Source organism: Carassius auratus, linkage group LG36F (assembly GCF_003368295.1).
Source record: "Carassius auratus strain Wakin linkage group LG36F, ASM336829v1, whole genome shotgun sequence".
Taxonomy (NCBI): domain Eukaryota; kingdom Metazoa; phylum Chordata; class Actinopteri; order Cypriniformes; family Cyprinidae; genus Carassius; species Carassius auratus.
The window spans coordinates 538,484-562,805 of record NC_039295.1 but is presented as its reverse complement, the minus strand read 5'-3'; the positions used below and the strand labels follow the sequence as shown (position 1 = coordinate 562,805).

Sequence of the window (24,322 nt, the reverse complement as noted above, 5' to 3'; positions counted from 1 at the left end):
CGTGGTAGATTGCTGCCAACAGCCATTTTAGGATATTTCAGATTTGGTCTTAGTGACTTAAGAGTCCTCTTCACTACTCCTAACGTTTCACAGATTTAGGAGCTACTTTTAGTGCTAAAACGCTTTGTGAGATACTCACAGAGCAAAAATTTAGGTGTCCTAAAATTAGGACCGACACGCCAACTATTTTTAAGATTTTCTCCTAAATTGGCAAGTTAGGAGCTTCTTTTAGCCTTAAGATGTTTTGTGAATACGGGCCCAGGTTTTCTTGTAAATGAGGAAATTCTCATACGGTTCAAGGCACATGAAATTCAAGACTGTTTGCTGGCTGCCAATATTCCCCAGCCCTTGACAGGTCTCACTTTAATGACATGATTATAATAATTAACTTCACTTGTCAGTGGTTTTACACCTTTTATTTGCCACATTTCTAAAAAGTAATGTAATTGCTCTCAAAACACTTAACACAGCCATTTAAACTCATTATTACCTTAGCCAAACTGTTTCACGTTACTGCTAAAGTAAATAATAACATTACAACTACAAATACTGTTATATGCATGCATGCACTGTGAAAAAGTGTTTGCCTCAGTTTGATAATGATGTCTAGCTGGACAGCTAACAATTTACTATTGATAAATTTATTGAGTGACAACAGTATAATCCCCAACACATTCACAACTGCACACGGAAATCAGAAAATACATGCAACAGATCCACACATGTACACATCAATTCATGAATCCACACATTGTCTCTGTCACTGCTCACAATCTGCAAATACTTAAAAGTATGGCTAATTTCGAGCACAAATTAATACTCAGTTATTTGTATTAGTCTTTGCATATGCTTGTTTTTAAATAGGTTTGATCAATACAATGGTCAAACCTTTTTCAACTGAAGCATGTTTAGTTTTTTTCTATAAGAGCACGTGGTGTTTACAAAGAGCAAAGAGGAACAGTAGTCACATTCATTAACAATACAATCAGTAAGAGCTTGATGAATTGGCAGAATCTGAGTAGATAATGGATACATGGAAAATAGTTATGGACCTTAGCTAGTTACACAACTAGCCATCTTAAAGGTTTCTGAGTTGTCCAATCAATGCTGTGGATGTGGCCAAGCAAGTCATTTCTTCCAAATCCAGCAGAACTGTGCAATCAGCCCGCTGCCAAGGGATCTGAATTATATGTGTCTGCTAAATGACAGGTACCAAAGCTGGTATTTATAGGATGCTTTCTCAGAAAAATCTTGTACCTAAGGTTTTGCGGAAGATTCAGCTTGACGTCAGCAATCCTGCCAAAACCTAGAACCCTGACAAATAAAGGAAAAACAAGGTCTGTGTCTTACATTATACCTTTGCAGGTTTTCATCTAAGGGATGCAAGTATTAAGTACCGTATCAGTTACAAATTATCATTACTTACCTATAAGGCCCTAAATGGTTTAGCTCCTGCGTACCTAACTAGCCTTCTACCATGCTACAGTTCATCACGCTCCCTAAGGTCACAAAACACTGGACTTTTGGTAGTTCCTAGGATAGCAAAAACCACTAAAGGAGATACTAAAGGAGGTACTTAAAAATATGCCATCATTGCAATTACCTTAAAAAAAAAAAAAAACTACAATTCAAACCATTCCCTTTATTTTTAGTGTTAAATGTATATATTATGTGAACATGTTTTAATCTACTATCTTTCTTGCATGTTTTATAGGAGAAATGTACAGGTCATGGAAAGCAAAGTGCTTATTGCTAAAATCCTGATATGATGTGTGCCGCGTGTCCCGAGCACTCTTCAGCGGCGCCCTAGAAACAGAGAGGACACACCTGTGCACACTCAGCACGGGCTGACCACCTCCAGAAGACTCCACGCTAATGGAGCGTTTCTCTTCCAGAAAGCAGTGTGTGACCGGCCAGCCCCAGCACGTAAGCTATCGTCATATACTGGTATGATGATATAAACATGTACAATTATCATACCGTGTACACTTGCTTATCTACGGTATTGCCACAGAATCTCACCTGCGCCTAAGCAACACCTTTCCTCTTAACTGTTCTCTTGCTCCACCCACACGTACAGCAGAGACAGAGGCGGTCATCTCTAATCTCTATCCCACGTCGAAATATGAGTTCACACTGGCACTCGTATGGGAATACCTTCTATATCGAACAGACGAATGCTTATTTGTCCTCAAGGGTAGGCACGGTTTGCTGTGGTCAGAAAGTGACTGCAAAATGAGGAAACATATTGAGCATGTTCACTTATTCAGAATATCATCCCTCTCTGCAGATACAGCTATGTCCTGTACTCAGGTATGCGCTGATGTGGCTTAAAGTGCCAGGTTTAACGAGCCTCACGGAGAGAACAATTACAGTTTTTTTACAATTGCTATGACCGATTTTTCAATACCTTTAACAAGTTTCCTAAACTCTTAACACGGTTAGCACAACATCCGTCTTTTTAGGCTATACAACTAACACATTTCTTGTTGCTTTGATACATAATGCACAGCTAACACCAATTTAAAACGCTTGAACACTTACACACAAGCTCAACCAAGACCAAAACAATGTAATATTACATTCAAATTTACAAATGCTTTCACACTGTATGTCAGAACAGATAACATCATGTTCCAAGACTAACTTACAAATGTAGAAGTTTGGGCAGATTATCCACAGGGTAACTGTGAATCCTATCTGGTCTCTTTAAATCAATGCATTACCTACAGTAGTGTGTACATTTGTCCTTTTGAAATGGATTTATGGCATGCATAAGAAGTGCAGCCTAACTGTCATCCAACTGTTGTCATAGCTTATATCAGGTAACCGTTATTTTGACTAACTTGTTTGTGAACACATACACAAGAACTTTTCGTTAGTTAATACTAAGGTGTAACATGGGTAAGTTTAGGGATAGGTCGGTTTGATTACAGTGGATCATTTACATATGTCATATTTGTATATGTCAACTTATTCTACTAACCCTAAACCTAATCTAAAGTCTATTATGAGAGTTAGTAGACCTGCAGTTACAAATTAATGAGAATTAGTTGAAATGTAGTTGCAAAGTTACTTATAGTTAGTTGAATATCTAAAGTGGACTGTCAAAATAAAGTATAAACTGAAGGAGTACTAGTCATGGACCAGATGCTGACTGAGTGCTCAGTGCAAACACGAAATATTGCTGTTGATGTTTGGTGATTGATGACCGATGTTGATGATTAGAAGGGGAATGTGCTCGCAATGAACCAGTGACAAGTGCATCATTATATTTGATAATTACTTATATTGTATTAGAAATATGGTTACTGTATGTGTACAGCTGAATGTACTGAGAAGCATATATGGTCAAATAAAATATACTCAAGTGGCCTAAATACTAAAAGACACTTAAGTGCATTTTTCCATCACTTTTTCATTAAGCTTCTGTAAAAAAATTGAATGTGATGCTTTTAGGGTTTGACGTACACTATGCATTCACAATCTTTACAATTAAGGTCACCTTTTTTTTTTTTTTTTTTTACTGTATAAATCCTAGTTTATTTACATGATGAAAAATCTTCATTTTTGGATGAACTACCCTGTTAATTAGCTTATTTAGATATAGAATTTGTAGAAGAAGAGGTTAATAATTCGTATTCTTTTATTGGTGTCTGCTTTTGTGTTAAAGTCTTACAGATATGTGCATGTAAACTCTTTTAATAGTGACCTTTCTCTGTGCCGGCGTTGGACTATGGCTAGTTACATAGAGAGTCATGTCATTATTTCATTCCATTTTATTCATGCAATTTCCTATTAACAGAAGAAGAGAATGGCTTCCTGTGGGGAAAAGGTTTCTTTCCCTGTGTGAAATCTATTCTGGTTTCAATTAGATTTTGTGAGTCTGCACATGAAGTACTCTACTACCCAGCTGTTGTGTGCATTTTACACCTCAGAATATGACATGTTCATTTCTCAATTTCATTTCCAATATCTGCTTGGAAACTCTGCTTATTTTAGTCAGGACTGATACCTTCAAATATACTTAGCATACACTGTAGATTGGCATTATGGTTCTGCAACTCCCATCCATACAGCCATGCAGTCATATAACCCTGGTTAAACTTAAATAGAAATAAAATCATAAACTGCATCACAATGTGCCAACCTATACTACATGCTTTAAGTATACACTCTTTTTGTAAAGAAAAAGTACACAGTTTTGAGTGTGTAATAGAAGAGCAGGCACGCTTTGGGACATACTATCACGTCATACAGTTGTGTCCAGTGACATAATTGTATTCATCATACATCTGCTGTCAATTATAGACAATATTTTTACATGACACTTTGCCCTCTTTTTTTTTTTTTTTTTTTTTCAGTGTGGCAATCGGGGCCATTGACGGCTGCCATGTATAAAGTCCCCATCAGTTAACACTGCCTGTTACTTGAAACTTTTGTTACCTGAAACACAATTTAGAATTGGGATGTTAGGCAGGGTTATCTCTGCCTAACATCCCCTAAATGCACTATGAGCCCCTATTGTGAACTTGTTGCTATCCCTGTTGAAGCTCACTACAACAGGCATCACTCCAGGGCACGGTGCGTTGTTGAGTGGACATGTTAAAGGCACGCTGGAGGTCTTTTTATTTTTTAATAAAAGCTCTGGAGGTGAATCCCAACTATGGTGACATGCTGTGTCATCCTTCACAACATGCTTTACCGATGGTGACATAATTGAAGATAAAGATGTGATCACCGATGATGATGATGATGTCGCCAACCATGAAGATAATGCAGAACCTTAAGAGGTGATTTGCGGTGATGCCATGAGGAGCCGTTTGGCAGCAGCAGTTTATAGCAGTTTAGGAATTATTAGCTTATTACTAACATTTTAAGCCATTAGTCAACTCTTAACTTAATTAAATATATATTGGGGTGGGCAACTAAGCCATAATGAGCTTTTAATATATAGTTTAAACCAGTGGTTTTCAACCTGTGGGCCGCGGTGGTATTGCAGGTGGGCCGCCAATTACTATTAAAATAAATAATAATATTGTTAATATATGTAAAAATGTCTAAGTCATTACATAATTTACCAATTTCTATTTTTGCTGCATTATTCTACAGAACAACGTATTCAAACATGCATAAATGGCTGTCAGCATGTTGCATCCTGATGCTTGCTCTGCTGACTGTCTACCCGCTGCCGAGCTCTGCCTGGATCTGGTTTTCCCGTTTTGCTGAGCGGTGCCAGCCCGAAATATTTTCTGTTCATTGACAGTTAATTCTAGGGCTGTGCAATTAATATAAATCGTCAAAAAAATCACAAATTTTAGCGTACGCGATTTCTTTATTGCACGATTTTCCGCGGCCCTGACCTCCCACAGTATGCTATCCGATCCAATCAGAATGCACGCTCCTGGCATGAGAACAGAACAGACTGGGGCATATGCCTACCTCCAAGCCAACGTTAACAGATCAGAGCGTTCACACTGCACGTGGTAAAAGGCTAGAAATAAAAATGTGCGAAAATAATTAATATCTAGCACATGAGCATAGAGAGAGTTGTGAGTGCACAGGATGCAGTCTAAGTAAGAAGAGGAGACATGTTTTAAGTGCACACACTCTCCGTGCGAGTGCAGCGTGTATCTGAGCAGTCAAGCACGTCTGCTTTTGTGGCAAAGCAAAGGAAATCTGCGTACGAACAGAGAGATTCGCGCTCGTGCATTATTTTAATGTGCTTTCGCGTTACAGCGCTCTCGCTGCTGACCGCATACACATACTGTATACACACTGCAGACAGAGTATATGTGAACCTGTATAATGTATAACAAATCTATTTCAACACCTGAGGCACCGCTACAATTAATGAGCTCTATGAACAATGCATCGCAAAAAGAACTTGATTGCACAGATACTATTTAAACTGAACTGAGCTGGATGATGACGACATTACTGAATTTAATGATGTTGGAACTGTTTGGAAGGAAACCATTACTAACCTATAGTGATTTATGGTGCTTTTGATGAGGCATGTGTCTGCATAATAAATAAAATATACCATGCCCCTCGGCCCCAAATTTTAATGTCAAACACGTTTGTGAAAGATTTAAAGACTGTTTTGGAATGATGTGAAATCTTATATTGCGAGTGTTTAATAAAAATGTGTATTTCAATCAAATTCCGTTTATTTTTCATCTCTTGAAAATTTTCTGGGCCCCATTTTCACGGTTAAATTAAATTTGATTTAAGGGTTCAAATGACATTGCTAAAAAGAACATTATTTTGTGTAATGCAATTTGTTTATGCAGTTTAAGGTTTGAAAACACATTATTTTCCATATAATGTACATTACCGTTGTAATGTACTTTATGAAGGTGCCCCACCTTTATGAAACGCATCGATTTTTACAAAGTTCGTTCTGAAAAGCAAGGTGTGCTCTGATTGGCCAGCTATCCAGTGTGTTATGATTGGCCGAATACCTCAAGCACGTCACAGAAATGTTACGCCCATCACCACACTGTGATGCAGTCTCCCGGCACGGCCAAACAAAACCAATAAAACGCATTACAAATGAGGCATTCGTTGCATCCTGTGGAGACATAATTACTGATTATAATGAACTGTACTGTGTTTTATGTGTTTTGCGTATTGAAGTGAAGTGAGTGAAGTGACATTCAGCCAAGTATGGTGACCCATACTCAGAATTTGTGCTCTGCATTTAACCCATCCGAAATGCACACACACAGAGCAGTGAACACACGCACACACACTGTGAGCACACACCCGGAGCAGTGGGCAGCCATTTATGCTGCGGCGCCCGGGGAGCAGTTGGGGGTTCGATGCCTTGCTCAAGGGCACCTAAGTCGTGGTATTGAAGGTGGAGAGAGAACTGTACATGCACTCCCCCCACCCACAATTCCGTCCAGCCCGAGACTAGAACCCACAACCCTTCGATTGGGAGTCCAACCCTCTAACCATTAGGCCACGACTTCCCCTTGCGCTGCGTACCAAAACCAAATGGCAAACAACTAACGGCAGACAAGTGCTACTCTGCACTGCTCAACACTCACATTTGAATCATCTGAGGCAAATTGGCCCCACTTTACAGAACAGCCTTTGTGCCACAGACACACTGTAAAGCTACTGATTCAGGAAACCGTACTCTATGAAATCTGTCACACACTGCGAGCCTACGTGAAAAACTGGGCTGGACTCTGCTTCATCCATGGCGAAAGCTCTAGGCATGACTAAGGGAATATTGTCCTCTTTTGGAAGGCTAAACAGAGTAGTTTTGCTTTCACAACGAAACACAGAGTCTCCACAAAATGGTGGCGGCGGACACAATACTACAGCGAGAATAAAATGTACACCTTATTTCTTTGTGTGAACAATTGGGCGGTGTTATGCAAATCTACCCACACAGTGATATAGACGTGGGGGCGTGTTTAAAAAAGGGTTTTTGGGGGGCGTGGCAGAGTCTTAACATTGATAAAGAATATCTCTTTTGATTTGTGACCTTAGACTTTGAACTTTACAGATCTTTTTTATACACCAAGAGCTTGTAACACTCCTTTAAAACATGACCAAATAATTTAAATCTAATAAATTAAACAGAATCTTATACAATTTAAAAGCAATTTATTAACCTAAATGTTTAACAAAGTGTAATTTTTATGGCCTAAAGAAATCCATCTTACTTTCTATCAAAAAAAAAAATATATATATATATATATATATTGTATTCAATCAAATGAAATAATAAATAATAATCAAATAATTTAATCAAATCAATGGAAGGCACAATTATAATAAAAAAAAAGTCTAAAATTACCTGAATATAGAGTCTCACTCCTTCCACAGTTAATAGTGCCTGCTCACTTTGGCCCAGGACCGAAAGAAACAAATTCTGTTTAGCCAACTGCTATATATATATATATATATTATTCCACACAACATAACACTTGAAATCAGAAGCAATTCTACAGTTTTCCCTGCTTCTACATCAACAACATTACTGGACTATTAACACACATACACTATACCTAAACAAAGTGCACAATGCATTATTTAATACAATTCATAGAGAAGAGCCTTAAATATAAAAACACATCTTTCCGTTACCATGTCTGGGCAGTTGTCACTGCATAAGTGGGTATATTGCAGTAAGTGGGTGGAACGGAGCAGTGCAAAGTTAAACATTTCACCAACTCTTTCTCCACAGACATGAGCATTAATTAGCTTATTCTCATCACCCATTCCTCAGATACATTTTTACTTGTTTAAGGACAGAAAAAATTAATTGTTAGTTGGAAGCTGTTGTGATCGGTAGGGTGAGAATGATTTTGAATGATTCATTCACTGAAGGCCACAGGCTAAGACTGCATCCAAATGAAATCTGACAAAATATAGTCTTAATTTGTTGGTTTTTCATTACATAAAAAATAAATAAATAAATAAATAAATAAATTCATTGAAGAGCTGATCTGAGACTCAAGGATGTCTTCATTAATATGTCCAGAGTAGTTTTTGTCAAAGGCCTCTAGAGACTGTAAAAGGGCATCGTTGTTGCTGAACCGGCAACAGAATTCGGCTAAAAAATTATAAATGACAGAGAAGTATGTTCTTTTCGCATTGTCTGCTCCCATTTTCTCTCTCTATCCAGTGGTTGAAGCTGTGAGATACCCACTCCAAAGTCATGACACTTTCTGTAGTCTTGCAGGTCGGGACTTGGATACTGTGGCTGCATACTCAGGGGAAATACCTGGTGTGACAACAAAGCTCTTCACTTTTTCCAACACAGCCTCCCATTCAGTGTTGGATCTGATGGTAAAAAGGTGCTCTTTGGTGCTTATGATCATAGCCATTGCTTTAAGGACAACAAAGCAAGACTCCTGGAGCTGTTCAGACAGACCTAATGTGATAGCCAGTACCTTTTCAACATTGTGAAGATTGACAATAGAGGTGTATGACTCCAATTTTGCCTTAAGTCCAGCAGCCTCGACTGACCTATCCCTGTGGGCTGTAGCACTTGTCCGTTCCAGCTTCCAGCTGCAGTACTTTTAGTCCCAGCTGTTTTTGTATTTCCATGAATATTGCGTGCCACGTGTTACTATTTGCAATGAAAGTGTATAACATGTCAAAAAACAAAAAGTCTGACAGTTCGTGAATATTCCTAATGGTGTTCACAAGAACTAAATTCAATCTGTGAGTATAGCAATGATTATAAGATGCATGAAGCACTTTCTCTTTGGTTTTAGCCTGGACTCCATTGACAGATCCCCGCATAACACTCGCACCATCACAACACTGTCCAACGCAAAACTACGTCTATGCCAATCTCAGTTAAAGAGCCAGTAAGATGAAAATTCTAAGCTTCCTATCACTGTTTATGAGTCCTGTACTTTAGGTTTAAATCCATCCAAGGTTAAAAAACATTGTCATTTTGTCAAAATATCATTTTAAAATTACCTCAATTCTCAGAGATCTCCAAACGGTTCGCACAAAGCTGTTCAAAAGATTCAGTTTCCTTAAACCCCACCTTTCGGTTGCATACTGTGTTCTGATTGGTCAACTAACATAGTCAGGTTTGATTGGTTGTTCCGCACACACCTCCACGGTAAACTATGCGTTAGCATCTGTTTGGGGTGAATTATGTCTTATTCCTCTCATCACGAAGCAAACAGTAAAATAAAAAACTTGAACAGTCTCGCTGCTTTTTCTTCTGTGTGTGTATTCAAGCCGCGCTTCAGTTTGAATCTGAATAGAGCGTTCAGCGCGGGGGCGTGGTCACATTAGATATAATGAAGGGAGACATGAAAAACAGACATCGCGTTGTTTTCATATGGATTACTTTATCACAGAATATCTGTTTTCGGCAGCACTTGTTTAGTTTTAAAGTAGACATGTCAAGCTTTCTATAGATATCTCTCCCATGTCTCGTCGTTGAGTATTCACGGAGTTACACTTCATTTTAATGACGTGTTTGTACATGACGATCAGCGCAGACAGGCTGCAGACAGCACACATACTGATAAGACGCTCGGGAGAAAACAAACACATAACTTCATAATCATACTTCGTGTTGTGATTCGGAGATGCTCGTTGGTCTAAATAAAGTTGATAGTGAACCCTCTTTTATGGCCAAACGCTTTGAAAATCCCGCCTTGTACCGAGATTAGAAAAGCAGTCATCAGTGAAATGTTGTGAACCGAATAAAAGGGATTTGTTGTACTGCTCTGGTAATGTGGTGAAAATGAATTTTAGCCATTGGTTCTTCTGATCTTCATTCTTTGGCAGTGAAAATAAAACAAACTTGCCTTTACAATTAAAAACACACTGTCTCCTCGACATGATGCTCTCACACCAACCAGAGCATCTGTGTGTGTGTGGGGGGGGGCAGGTCAGAGGTCAGTTTCTCCCAAGACGGTAGGCGGAGATTATTATGCAAAGTGTTCTAGTGACGTACATAGAGATGGGCAAAAGATTTGAAATCTATAACAACTCGTTTCAGCGATTCAGAGTCGACTCCTTACTTTAGAAGCCAATAACTTTATAAATCGTGTTCTTTTTGGTTTAATTACTTTGCACATTGTTTACACTGATGGACAGCTACATCATACACTGTAATACAGGTAATTTTTGATTTCCCATCTGTGTGGCTCTTTAACTCGTCAACAAGAAATGTAGAAATTAAATTACCAGAGAGGTCTTGCATATGAAAAGCTCCCAGAGCATGCTCTAATTACACGTGTACATGCTGCAAATAAAACTGCAAGCTGCTACTTTTTAGAAAGGTCTTTAGTTTCATCAACTAACAGTGCAAAAAAACTTGACCTCTTTGACTTCTTCAACAATTGTCTTAACAGTTTTGTTCCCAAACACTGTGATAAAATCATTCTGACTCTTCTTTGATGTACAGGTGCTTGCAAGGCACTGAACCCCCAGTTGCTTCGGTGCGCTGGATATACAGGTGCTGATCGTATAATTAGAATATCATCAAAAACGTATTTATTTCTTTAATTCCATTCAAAAAGTGAAACTTGTATATTATGTTCATTCATTACACACAGACTGATATATTTCAAATGTTTATTTCTTTTAATTTTGTTTATAACTGACAACTAAAGAAAATCCCAAATTCAGTATCTCAGAAAATTTGAATATTGTGAAAAGGTTTGATATTGAAGACACCTAGTGCCACACTCTAATCAGCTAATTATCTCAAAACACCTGCAAAGACCTTTAAATGTTCTCTCAGTATAGTTCTCTAGGCTACACAATCATGGGGAAGACTGCTGACCTGACACTTGTCCAAAAGACGACCATTGACACCTTGCACAAGGAGGGCAAGACACAAAAGATCACTGCAAAAGAGGCTGGCTGTTCACAGAGCTCTGTGTCCAAGCACATTAATAGAGAGGTGAAGGGAAGGAAAATATGTGGTAGAGAAAAAGTGTACAAGCAATAGGGATAACTGCACCCTGGAGAGGATTGTGAAACAAAACTCATTCAGAAATGTGGGGGAGATTCACAAAGAGTGGACTGCAGCTGGAGCCAGTGCTTCAAGAATCACTACACACAGACGTCTGCAAGACATGGGTTTCAGCTTCACATTCCTTGTGTCAAGCCACTCTTGAACAACAGACAGTGTCAGAAGAGTCTCGCTTCAGAAAGGACTGGACTGCTGCTGAGTGGTCCACAGTTATGTTCTCTGATGAAAGTAAATTTTGCATTTCCTTTGGAAATCAGGGTCCCAGAGTCTGGAGGAAGAGAGGAGAGGCACACAGTCCACGTTGCTTGAGGTCCAGTGTAAAGTTTCCACAGTCAGTGATGGTTTGGGGTGCCATGTCATCTGCTGGTGTTGGTCCACTGTGTTTTCTGAGATCCAAGGTCAACACAGCCATATACCAGGAAGTTTTAGAGCACTTCATGCTACCTGCTGCTGACCAACTTTATGGAGATGCAGATCTCATTTTCCAACGGAAAAAAAAAGCTTCCAGTACCTGGTTTAAGGACAATGGTATCACTGTTCTTAATTGGCCAGCAGACTCACCTGACCTTAACCCCATAGAAAATCTATTGTGAAGAGGAAGATGTGATATATCAGACCCAAGAATACAGAAGAGCTGAAGGCCACTATCAGAGCAACCTGGTCTCTCATAACACCTGAGCAGTGCCACAGACTGATCGACTCCATGCCACGCCGCATTGCTGCAGTCATTCAGACAAAAGGAGCCACAACTAAGTACTGAGTGCTGTACTTGCTCATACTTTTCATCTTCATACTTTCAGTTGGCCAAGATTTCTAAAAATCCTTTCTTTGTATTGGTCTTAAGTTATATTCTAATTTTCTGAGATACTGAATTTGGGATTTTCCTTAGTTGTCCGTTATAATCATCAAAATGAAAATATATAAACAGCTGAAATATATCAGTCTGTGTTTAATGAATGAATATAATATAAAAGTTTCACTTTTTGAATAAATCAAATAAATCAACTTTTTGATGATATTCTAATTATATGACCAGCACATGTATAATGTCCATATGTTCATTCCATTGTGCTCTCACTGCACTGAGAGAACTCTGTTTCTCAAAAAACATCAATTTGTAAAAAAAAAAAAAAAAAAAAAAAAAATCCTTGTTTGTTTGACTTTTTCCCTTCATCTTGACCATGGAAGGGCAAACCTTACGTAACTTGTTGCACATAGCAAAGTTTTCACTTCGTGAAAATCGTGCTTGATTTTCACTCAAGTCAGCAGTTCTGTTTTTTGTATGTTTTTTGTTTTATTATTATTTTTTTACCTGCACACACATCCTTGAATCTCCCTATGCCTTCACTGCATCTTGGTGTCGAAGCCGCTAGGTGAGTTCCTTTAATTGTGAAAGCTTTTTTTTTTTTTTCAGCACATAAAACCTCTCTCTATGGATGGCCGAGCTTCACTTCTTTCTCTCTGCCCAAGTGACAAAGCAGAACACAGCATTGTCTGCAACTGAATATTCAATCCATTCATGAATTTTGTAAAGTTGTGATGAAAATAGTCTCCCATTTTCTATTGGAAAGTTTAATAGCTGGAGTTTCCTCAGAGCTTCATATTTAGTTTTGCTGATATCCTCCGCTGGGCAGCTAATGCTGGATGATGAAACATTCTCTGTAGTATTTGTATTAGAAACCATAGGCACAGATTATATTGTTTCGCTGAAAGCACTGCTACGGTCCTTATTTTTTCTCATGATTCTGATACATATAAAAACAAAATATTCATCCAGGAAGGATTTAATAGCCTGCTTTTCATTTTTACTCATCAATTTGACAGCTAATCAAAAAGATGCTAATTGATGGAACAAACTGCGACTTCACACAATCCACACAGTTACACTTTATTTCGATAGTCCACTTTAGACATTCTACTGACTATAAGTAACTTTGTAACTAAATGTCAACTCCATATCAACTAAATCTCAGAAATTTGCAACTACATGTCTACTAACTCTCAGAGTTAACTGTTAGGGTAGGTTTAGGGTTAGTATAAGTTGACAATAAGTTGACAAAGAAAGTGTTAGAAGATATTAAGCAGACAGTCTACTAATACTCTACTGACTGCTAGTTGACATGTAGTTGCAAAGTTACTTACTGCTAGTAGAATGTCTAAAGTGGACTATAAAAAGTGTTACCCTCCACACAAAGAAAATGTTAATAATAATCTGCCATTATGATTTCTACGTTGTTAAAATAATAAAATGTAATGATCCAAACACAGATAAAACTCCATAAAAAAGTAGCTATGAATGTGTGGGGGGGAAATAGTAAGGAGATATTTTATTAATTGACATTTAATTAATTGTCAGTGCTGCAAAGATGAAGTTGCCGATCCTGACTCGCCATCTCCTCATTGGACATGCCTTTAGAAAGAAATGCATTTTTATGGATTACATAATGAAAGAGTTTGTTTTCAATTAAAATTATTTCATTTTAAAGTAGCTATTTAAAGCTTTCTATAGATATATATTCGCTGACTTTCAGTAAATTATTGTGAAGTGCTCCTGTTCAAGATGAGCTGACAGAAAGTGCATCCTGTTTGTTTTCTTTATTTTATAAAAGCACAACATTTTGTTGATATTGTGATTGCACACACTACTTTTGCACAAAAGTAGACCTTTTAATGTACCGAATAATGAAGATGCTCTTACCTTTATGAACAAAAATGACTTGCATAAAATTATATGCATTAAAATTACAACATATTTTAAGTTGCTTCTACTGTTATTCATTAAAAAAAAAATTAATAATTAAAAAAGCAAGTGGCCACGCTGGTGCCTTCATGTCCTGCAGAGGTTAGCTTCCACTCTCCGCACAAACGATTGGTACCAAAATACGAGAGACAGTATGAAGTATCCAGATACTTTATATGACTTAGAAAAATACACATAGCCTATACAAAATACATTCGTGATCATGCATGTATTGTCTTCACATTTTTTACCAAGCTTCTAGCTACAGTGATAGCTGGATGCATTTGTCCCTATTAGGGATTTCTGGGAGTCTGTTTTGGACTAGTCTCGCGTAGCCAGACATTTAGACTAAAGGTCTGGAATCTATGGCAACTTTCATTGGCCAAGGCCCACCCATGAGGTCGTTTAACCAACATGTCAAACAACCAATCACAGTTCGTTTCTTCATCGTTGCGTTTTGAGGTGTGGAAATGTAGCATAACAGACCCGTGTGTAAAACTCTTGGACATATTTTAAAGATTCTATGATGCAAACTCAAAAAATTTCACATACAAATCCAGCATTTGGTTGATCCTGTTAAGCACTCGTTGTCACAGTTGTAAACACTATAAGCTTTATTATTTCGTGTTGGTTTTTGGCGCCGTGAAAATCCTGTAGAATTCAACCAATCCGATGACGACTTCGACGCTCCTGAAGTGTTTCCACTTTTGTGTGCCATGTACATCAGACATTCAGCCAATGGCCGTGGGTGTGATGTCTGAGGCTGAGACTAGTTTGGGACTTTCTGTACAAGCATGCCCTCTGGTTTCGAGTATGATAGGGATGAAAATGGGATAGAATGATAAAATATGAGAGAACAGCTGAGTCTTGATTGATTTTCAAAAAACAACTAGACACATCCTTTTTGCCAGCACTTGACCATCTAATACTAGCGCTTACCTTTTCTTTTCTATTCTATAAAAAAAGCCATCCCTTACGAAAAAGTATCATACTTCAAGTTTATTTTTATGAAGTATGTATACTTAAGTAAAGTTCAAGTATGTTTTTAAGTATACTTTATGTAGCAAATATACAAATATCAGTGTATGTCAGTTTTGATGCTGTTTCATGTCAGATGATCTGTTACATGTGTTCCTTTTCTCTTCTTCATTTTTTTTTTTGACTCACCCTCATGCTGTTCCAATCCCGTGAGACCTCTGTTTATCTTCAGAACTCAGTTTAAGATATTTTAGATTTAGTCCGAGAGCTCTCAGTGCCTCCATTGAAGCTGTGTGTACGGTCTACTGTCCATGTCCAGAAAGGTAAGAAAAACATCATCAAAGTAGTCCATGTGACATCAGAGGGTCAGCTAGAATTTCTTGAAGTATCGAAAATACATTCTGGTCCAAAAATAACAAAAACAATGACTTTATTCAGCATTGTCTTCTCTTCCAGGTCTGATGTGAGTCCGACAGCTGTGACAGGTGACGTATAAACCTGCTGACTGGTTTTCTGGTGCGCCCAATAACAAAGATAACATGTCAGCTGTTACAGGCTGTGTATGCTGGCGTGGAGAACAGACGAACAAGGAGGATAATAAATCAAAAGAGGAGTTTAATAAACATCAATAGCTTCAACAGAGGTAACATAGACAGGGAGGAACTAAACAGACAGTGTTTTAAACACAAGGGAGGTAATCTGGGGAGTGGAGAACCGGTGGGGATATAATCAATTAACCAAACAAGAACAGGAGCATGACCAAATAACATGACCAAGGTGGAGCTGGAGGGACGAGGGAGCCCGGTGGAGCTGGTGGGATGATGGGCCACTGTGAAGACGAGGGAGCAGGGTGCCAAGGCAGAGCCGCAGGGTCGAAGGACAGAGGTGGAGTCCAGGGCTCAGAGGCTGGAGGCGGAGACAGGGAATCCCCATGCCAAGGCGGAGCTGGAAACCAGAAGTCCCACGGCGATCCATCGTGCACAGATGGCGCTGACTGAGGGTGAGCTGTGGGACGGACTGGCACCAGCGGAGATGAGGTCGAGGAACTGGTCTAGGAGGAGATGAGAGAGGGAGGCCGGGAGGAAACACAGGGGAATCAGGGCTGGATGGAACCAACGGAGAAACAGGAGATACGGGGCTGGACTGAACCAGTGGAAGTGGAGCAGAGGAACAGACTGGTCTTGGAGGAGGCGGGACAGGGGGGCTGGGAGGGAACACAGGAGGATCAGTGCTGGACTGAACCAGTGGAGAAATAGGAGACTCAGGATTTTACTCAGGATGGACACTTAACTTACTGTCATTTTAAGTATATTTATGAGTACATAAATCCCATTTCTGAGAAGTACATAAAAAGTAAACTAAACGCATACTTTCCTATTTTTAGTTTAAAAGAAGTATACTAATAGCACACTTGAATAAACTTCTTTTTCGTAAGGGATGTGTTCTGTGCTAGACTAACTGAGACTGTCATATTCTTGAACCAGTTCACCAAATCGAACTGAATCGTTTTAAACGGTCCTTGTCTCCAATCCGCATTAATCCACAAATGACTTAAGCTGTTAACTTTTTTAATGTGGCTGACACTCCCTCTGAGTTCAAACAAACCAATATCCCGGAGTAATTCATTGACTCAAACAGTGACTGACTGAACTGCTGTGAAGAGAGAACTGAAGATGAACACCGAGCCGAGATATCACAAACTGCTTTGTTTTGAACTCGCTCACAACAGATACGGAAGAGAAGACAATGCTGAATAAAGTAGTCGTTTTTGCTATTTTTGGAATGTATTTTGTATGTTTGTATTTATTTTGAATGTATTTTCGATGCTTCAAAATATTCTAACTGACCCTCTGATGTCACATGGACTACTTTGATGATGTTTTTCTTACCTTTCTGGACATGGACAGTAGACCGTACACACAGCTTCAATGGAGGGACTGAGAGCTCTCGGACTAAATCTAAAATATCTTAAACTGTGTTCTGAAGATGAATGGAGGTCTTACGGGTTTGGAACGACATGAGGGTAAGTCATTAATGACATAATTTAGATTTTTTTGGGTGAATTAACCCTTTAAGTTATGTTTAAGTAGTAAGTTCCATCTTAATACTCTGAAGCATTGTGGATAGATATCATCATGCCTATTGCAGTGTACTGTGTCAAATTTGTTGCAATTTCCTAATGGTCTAATTTTTTTTAGCATAAGCAAAAGCACAAATTTGGGAAGTTGGTGGCACTACAGGGTTTGGGGTAGAAGTCCCAAATTAGCTGTGGTTAATGTTCAGATTGTCTTATTTTATCTGCATGCTAAATTTCATAACTGTTCCACAAGTGGCTCTGTGGGTTGCCATAGACTCAAGAGCCATAACAGCAGAAGACTACAAATAAAATATATAAAATAAAGGGCCTGCTCAGCTGCAGTGCTTAGCCTCTATCTGAATTACAGTCCAGACTAGTAATAAAAGAAGGAGCTGGGGATGCAGGAGGGTTATCAATTCCTGAGCAACACAATGAAGCACAATGAAAGGAGAACTGAAGTGCTACTTCCAGGGCTGTGATATGCATCTGTCATGTGGAGGATGAGGAGACAGAAAGAACAGAGCCATGCATTTAAATCCAAAGTTTTAATTTATTTATGAAACCATTTCAGCTTGAAACAAAATCAGTTTGAAATACCATTTAAAACACTTCTTACTTCTGGGTGAGACTTCACAGAGCATTCATGCTCATGCGAGCCGCTCGTATTGTATCTTAAAATATTGTCACTGTACAAGTTTGTACATTTTATCATCTATCCTAACATACATACAAAAAAAAAAAAAAAAAACTATACAAATATCTTTGTGTATTTGATGAGTCCAGTTTGATTTGATCTCAGTAGTAAACAATTATTGATAGTAGAAAGAAAAAAAAATAGTAGAAAAACCTAAAAAGTTATTAATACTAAAGAAATGCTAATGCATAAAGTGAACTGATACACATTCATGCATTTATGCAATTAATGTCTAATAAAGACATCAAAAAAACATCTACATTTGAGATAAACAATAATAGCTTGTTAATCACAGTGACATAAATTAAAACTCACTATTTTTCTGTAAGCTATTAATGTAACAATAACTACCATTTATAAACTGTGAGTTAACTACAACTGTAAATGTAATTGTTCACAAGTATTGTTACTGCAAACTTATTATGAAGGGTAACCAATTTATTTATTTATTTTAATACACCCTAAAGAATCAATGCAAAATAAGACCACCAACATACAAGAATGACTCCATGTTTGCTCTAAAATATGATGTACTCTCTCTTAGATGTGAATAAGCATCAGAGCTCATTATTATGGCTGTTGTATGCTCTTAATAACACACACAATCTGGAGTGTTATTTGGTCACTGACTTGTTATAAGGTATTTCTTTAACACACAGAAGAGGTAGTTACCTGCCAGTCTCTGGCTCTTGAATGAAGGTTGTACAATCAAGACACAAGTATGTGTGACAGATGAGACATTTTGATTCAAGACACACATCCAGTTCATTAGCCCTGGCACTGCTGCTAACACAAGCTGTGCTCCGAACACAGACTGATGGCCAGCCAAGTGAGACGTGTCCTCCTTCATCGCCTGGATTTTCTGTTGTTTAGGAAAGACCCTGAGCTTCAGCCACATTACAGCATTATAGTATTATGGTCAGAAATTACTTTTTTTTTTTTTTTTTTCATAAAGAAAATGTAGGTCTCATTTCAGGATAAACGTTCATTCATTGAGCAGAAGCTCTCAAAGGAACACTACGAGCCATGAAGTCATTATTTCACAGTTACAGTACATGGCTTTTTTCCTATTATTTAGGGGATAAAACACACTTGTGCATTATTAGATGTAATTTTTTTTTTTTACTGCCAAATTATCCCAGAGGGATGTTATTCATATTTTGTCATAATTTATCCTATTTCCAATTGAAAAAAAAAAAGTTAACATATAGGAAAACTAATTAGGTAAATATTGAAATAAACAGCAATACAAAAGCCATTGTTAAAAAAAAAAAAAAAAAAAAAAAAAAAAAAACTTTGCAGTATTTGAAAACTGGATTTCTCTCTCTCCTACCTTCTCTCTCTCTCTCTCTCTCTCTCTCTCTCTCTCTCTCTCTCTCTCTGTGTCTTTGTGTGTGTCCAACCATGAGACATTCATGAGACCCTCCTGAGACTCTTCAGAGCAGTAAATCGTCAGTCAGCCTCCGGTTCACTCGAAGTGAACATCAGATCTGTGGAGACAGATTCCTGCCGGGAATATACTGCGAGCCGGAAGGGTAAGTTTCCATTCCTGCTTATGATTACAATCTAATCACATTTAGAGCTAAATTATGTCACAGAAGAGAATCACTACATCAGTTATGTAAAAGTGACTAATGTTTGCTCTCGTGACTGATGGACAGACAGCGCGCACTTCACGCACAGATGACGAGCATTCCACAGGTGTCCACCGAAGCACCGCTTCTCCGTGAAGCGTGCCTCTCGCTGAGATTTATCACATTTTAAAAAAGGGTGCATATCGGCATGTCAGTAAATGATGAGAGCACAATTACGCACAACTCTTCAGAAAACGATGAATGCTTTTAAGTTTTAAGCGGTGCGCATCAGTGAGCGCATCACTAGCCTGGGGTTTCGATCAACTCTAACGCGTCGAGAAATCGTTACAAATGATGTTTGGAGAATGTACATAACCCTAGTGCAACGCTGTAAACCTTAAAGCTCTCAGGTTTACAGAAATGCATAAATATTTGGTGCAAGTGTATGTGTGGCTTCGTGTCCAGTCTTTGTGTTTATACAAAAAAAAAAAATGGAGAGAAAAAAGACAAGACAAGAAAAAAAAAAAGCATTATCAGACCATTGCTTTAGTTTGGTCTACTTTTCCTGTGTGATGTAAGATAATGCTTCTTTAACAGTGTTTCCTCACGCGACTTCTTTAGACAGCACACAACATGAGAGTAACAGCATGACTGATGACTTTGTGTCATGAGGTGTTCAGGTATAAGGCTTGTTCTCAAAAACACAGACATCTGTGAACAGTATTGAATTAATGTTAAACTGTGGTGCGAATATTAACTTGTAGCATAAGTGTTTGATTCAGATTAAAGTGATTCTGTCATAATTTTGTCACTTACCAACACTTGATTTATTCAGAATACCTTCTTAAGTCATATCATACAGTATGTGTGGAACAGACTGTAGATCATTAATAATCTCTGCTGGTGTTTTTATCCAAGTATTCAAGCCTATTTCCAGCTTGGGAATTCTGCTGAATTTCTCCTCTTGTGTTCCATGGAAGAAACAAAGTCATAGGCTTTGAAACGACAGGGAAACAATTATAAAAGAGCTTTAAAGACAGTATTACAAGGCATCTACATGTATGTCACATTACATATTATGGTTGCACACTTTCTTTTCTCATCCAAATTTCACATATCTCAAATCAAGTGTCAAAAAAAAAAAAAAAAGAGACAAGCAGAAGTCATTGAGATCTAACCCGAGTCAAGACAGACGCAGCCAAGGGTTTGTTAAGGTCTAGGGCTTTATTAATGGTGAAGCATGGATAGAAACCATCTCTCTTAGCAACCAGACAATGTGTGTCTCACATATTTTCTGAACATGGTCCCAGCGACTGCTTGCGTCTGTGCTGTCGTAAGAACATGACATTTCAGACATGTGGACTGAGTGCGCCGGAAATACGGATGTCTCCATTCATTCAGCGCAGTGAGTCACACATCAATAAGCACACGATACAAACTCAACATGATGCATTCTCTCTGGTTTTGTTTTTCAGATACTCCATTATGTGGATATGAATTTGAAAACCCAAAGTCAATATGTGCTTTCTCACAACTTTAACATCATGTGATGTGTGCCCAATGGAGACGACTACGATACTCACTGCGACGAACGGGAAAATTATTCTTCAAGAACACCTCGAACCCAACGTCACGAGTCTTTCGAATGCGTCCGCTCCGTTCCACCATCACATGAACAATGTGGTGCTGGGGGTTCTGCTCGGCACACTGTCGCTTCTGACGGTCATCATGAACCTGCTGGTGCTTTTTGCCGTTAGAAAGGAACGGACTTTACACACGGTGGGGAACCTGTACATCGTTAGTCTCTCAATAGCGGATCTCATTGTCGGGGCGACAGTCATGCCCTTGAATCTGGTCTACCTTCTTGAGGACGAGTGGAAACTGGGTCGCCTTATTTGCCAGTTCTGGCTGGTCATGGACTATGTGGCGAGCACGGCCTCCATTTTCAGCTTGTTTATCCTTTGCTTGGACAGGTACCGCTCCGTACGCCACCCCTTACAGTACCTAAAGTATCGCACACGGGGAAGAGCGACGCTGCTGATTTGTAGCGCGTGGCTGCTCTCCATGACCTGGATCGTTCCCATCCTGGGCTGGCGGATGTTTGCACGAGTCGACAGGAAGCCAGAGATGGAGAACCAGTGCGACACGGACTTCCGCTTCGTGACCTGGTTCAAAGTTCTGACCGCCATCCTCAACTTCTACATTCCCTCCTTCCTCATGCTTCTGTTCTACTCGCAGATTTTCATCGCAGTCCGTGATCATTACAGAGAGTGGGAGAACTTTGCCGGTCCGATGGTGAAAACCGAAGCAGACGTCACGTTACAGAACGGCATGCAGCTGCAGATAACCAAAGCCTCGGAGAGAGAGAGTCTGGCTTCGCAGGCGTTCTCTCAAAACGAGGGCCTGCTGGATCAGTACAGTCTGGAGCAGCCTTACAGCTCGAGGGACAATAACGAAGACGCTGCCTCCGAGACAAAAAGGAAGAGTTGTTACAAGGCCAAAGCAATGTTTAGTCTGTCGAAACGCATGAGAAAGAGCGAGGTCTCGTTTCAGAGCGGAGATGGGGAAACTGTTGCAGAAGGCCCTCCGTTACCTCTCGCCTTCCTGCAGTCCGAGAACAACGCTCAGCCCAAAGCGTTCATGAATGCAAACGACTGTAACGTGTTAGTGCCAAACTCTGTTGGCAACATGTGTGAGAGCGCACCGACTGTGGATGTTCACAATTACACCACGATTCTAAGCAATCACAGCGCTCCGCCGTCCCCGCCGTCGCCCTGGGCTGAGAACAGCCCTCCGCTGGACGCCACCAACACGCTCCTCGCCAAACAAACATGGCAGAAGCTCTGCGAACAGTCCAAGCAGAGCATCCACAGCATGCGCATCCGGAAGGAGCGGAAAGCCGCCAGGCAGCTTGGCTTTATCATCGGTGTCTTCATGGTGTGCTGGATCCCATACTTCCTCACCTTCATGGTCATGGCCTTGTGTGAGACCTGTGTGCATCATGACCTTCATATGTTCACAATTTGGCTAGGGTACATCAACTCCACCCTGAATCCCTTCATATACCCGCTGTGCAATGAGAACTTCAAAAGGGTGTTCAAAAAGATATTTCATATTGATAGATAGAGTTCAGGAGAGGTGAAAAACTGTCAGCACACCTGCTCCATTGGTGTTTTCTGAAGCGTTTCTTGTGATATGTTTGCAGTTCTGTGAATATACCATGCTTGTGTTGTTTTTCAGCATCTTGTACGTACAGAGCAGTTTTTTAATTAATTGCTGGATGTCAGTTTGTCACGTCTGCAATCTGCGTCAGATTATATGATGGACTTATTCTGAGTGTTTTGCGTACTTTGGCACGTAGATCTGATGTAATCATGGTATAGTAGCAACTTAAATAATAATTCATGAAACTTTGCTATTGAGGGTGATGTACAGTCAGTACAGTTTTGGTTTGGTGTGTGTAATGCCCTCTGCCGTTGATAATGTTTACATAGCAGGTGTGGTGAGTATATATATATTACAGGCGGTTTAATCAAATATTAGTTTGGTCAAAGCGGTCCGTAAAGAGATGGAAAATCTTACATCCAAACAGCTTCAGTTGAGCATCGAAATTCTGGGTGTATGATAATCAAGCATTTTCAGATTGGCCTTGAAGTTTTAAAAAGAAGCAGTGGTGTATGCATACTATGCACAAATTGTATGTATACGTGGAGCTCCTGGATGATCTGATCATTGATTTTAAAAATAAAAATTATAATTGGAGTAACACTGATATAAACTGTAACATCTAATGAGACTCATTAAAACATTAAGACACATAATTACATATTCAAAACATTTGAGACATTATGTCTGCGTCTGAAAGCGTAGGCAGCTGGCTCGTTGCGTAGCTGGCCTTATCAGGCAATGACTTTGCAGGCAGTGTTTGCATTTGAAGGCACCTCACAAAATGACTTTAGACAGATTTCTGAGGCAGCATGAAAGTGGAATAATTAGTCCCATTCAATTCTATTTTTCTTCAACAGTTTGAATTATTAGCTTTCAATTAGTGCCTGTCCCTTTCTATGAAACCATGGAATTGGTAGAACAAAAGTGCCATTCAAAATAAACTGAGATGCATATTTGGCGAATGTCCTTTAATTTCAGCATTTCCGATGCATGCCCTTTTTGTGATGGACCTGTAGAAAGTCTAAAGTAAATGGGAAATGAGGAACTATTTAATGTAAATGTTATTCATATGAACTGAACCCAAATATGAGTTTGGTGACAGGTGAATGCACAATGAGAGCTGAAAGATGCCACATGCAAACAGTTGAACATTGAAATTCTGGGTGTATGATAATCAAGCATGTTCAGAATGACCTTGAAAGCAGGAACTATTTAATATAAATTCAATTCCAATCAACTGAACTTATTCAAGGTAAAGTTAACATGTAAGTAAAGATGACTCACATTTTGAAAACCATTGGTTTGCATGCCAACTATAAAATGGTTTCGTTATATTATTTATTATTATTTTATTTTTTGCATACAAACAAACAAATACATACATAAATAGTTTAAAGGAACACTCCACTATTTTTGAAAACAGGCTATTTTCCAACTCTTGAGTTAAACAGACGAGTTTTACTTGTTTTCGAATCCATTCAGCAAATCTCTGGTTCTGGCGGTAGCACTTTTAGCTTAGCTTAGCATTAGCATGATTGAATCTGATTAGACCGATAGCTTCGCGCTCAAAAATTACCAAAGTTTCTTCATTTTCATAGTTACATCGTGTAGT

The 24,322-nt window shown here is 39.0% G+C and overlaps 1 protein-coding gene across 1 annotated transcript; it reads left to right on the top strand.

Annotated features, from left to right (window-relative positions):
- Positions 1 to 19,319: 19,319 nt before the first annotated feature.
- On the top strand, positions 19,320 to 23,975 carry LOC113068131 (histamine H1 receptor-like). Its single transcript, XM_026240749.1, has 2 exons — positions 19,320 to 19,503; positions 21,018 to 23,975. The coding sequence occupies exon 2, from the start codon at positions 21,061 to 21,063 to the stop codon at positions 22,666 to 22,668; it is 1,608 nt and encodes a 535-aa protein (XP_026096534.1). The 5' UTR covers positions 19,320 to 19,503; positions 21,018 to 21,060; the 3' UTR covers positions 22,669 to 23,975.
- Positions 23,976 to 24,322: the final 347 nt, after the last annotated feature.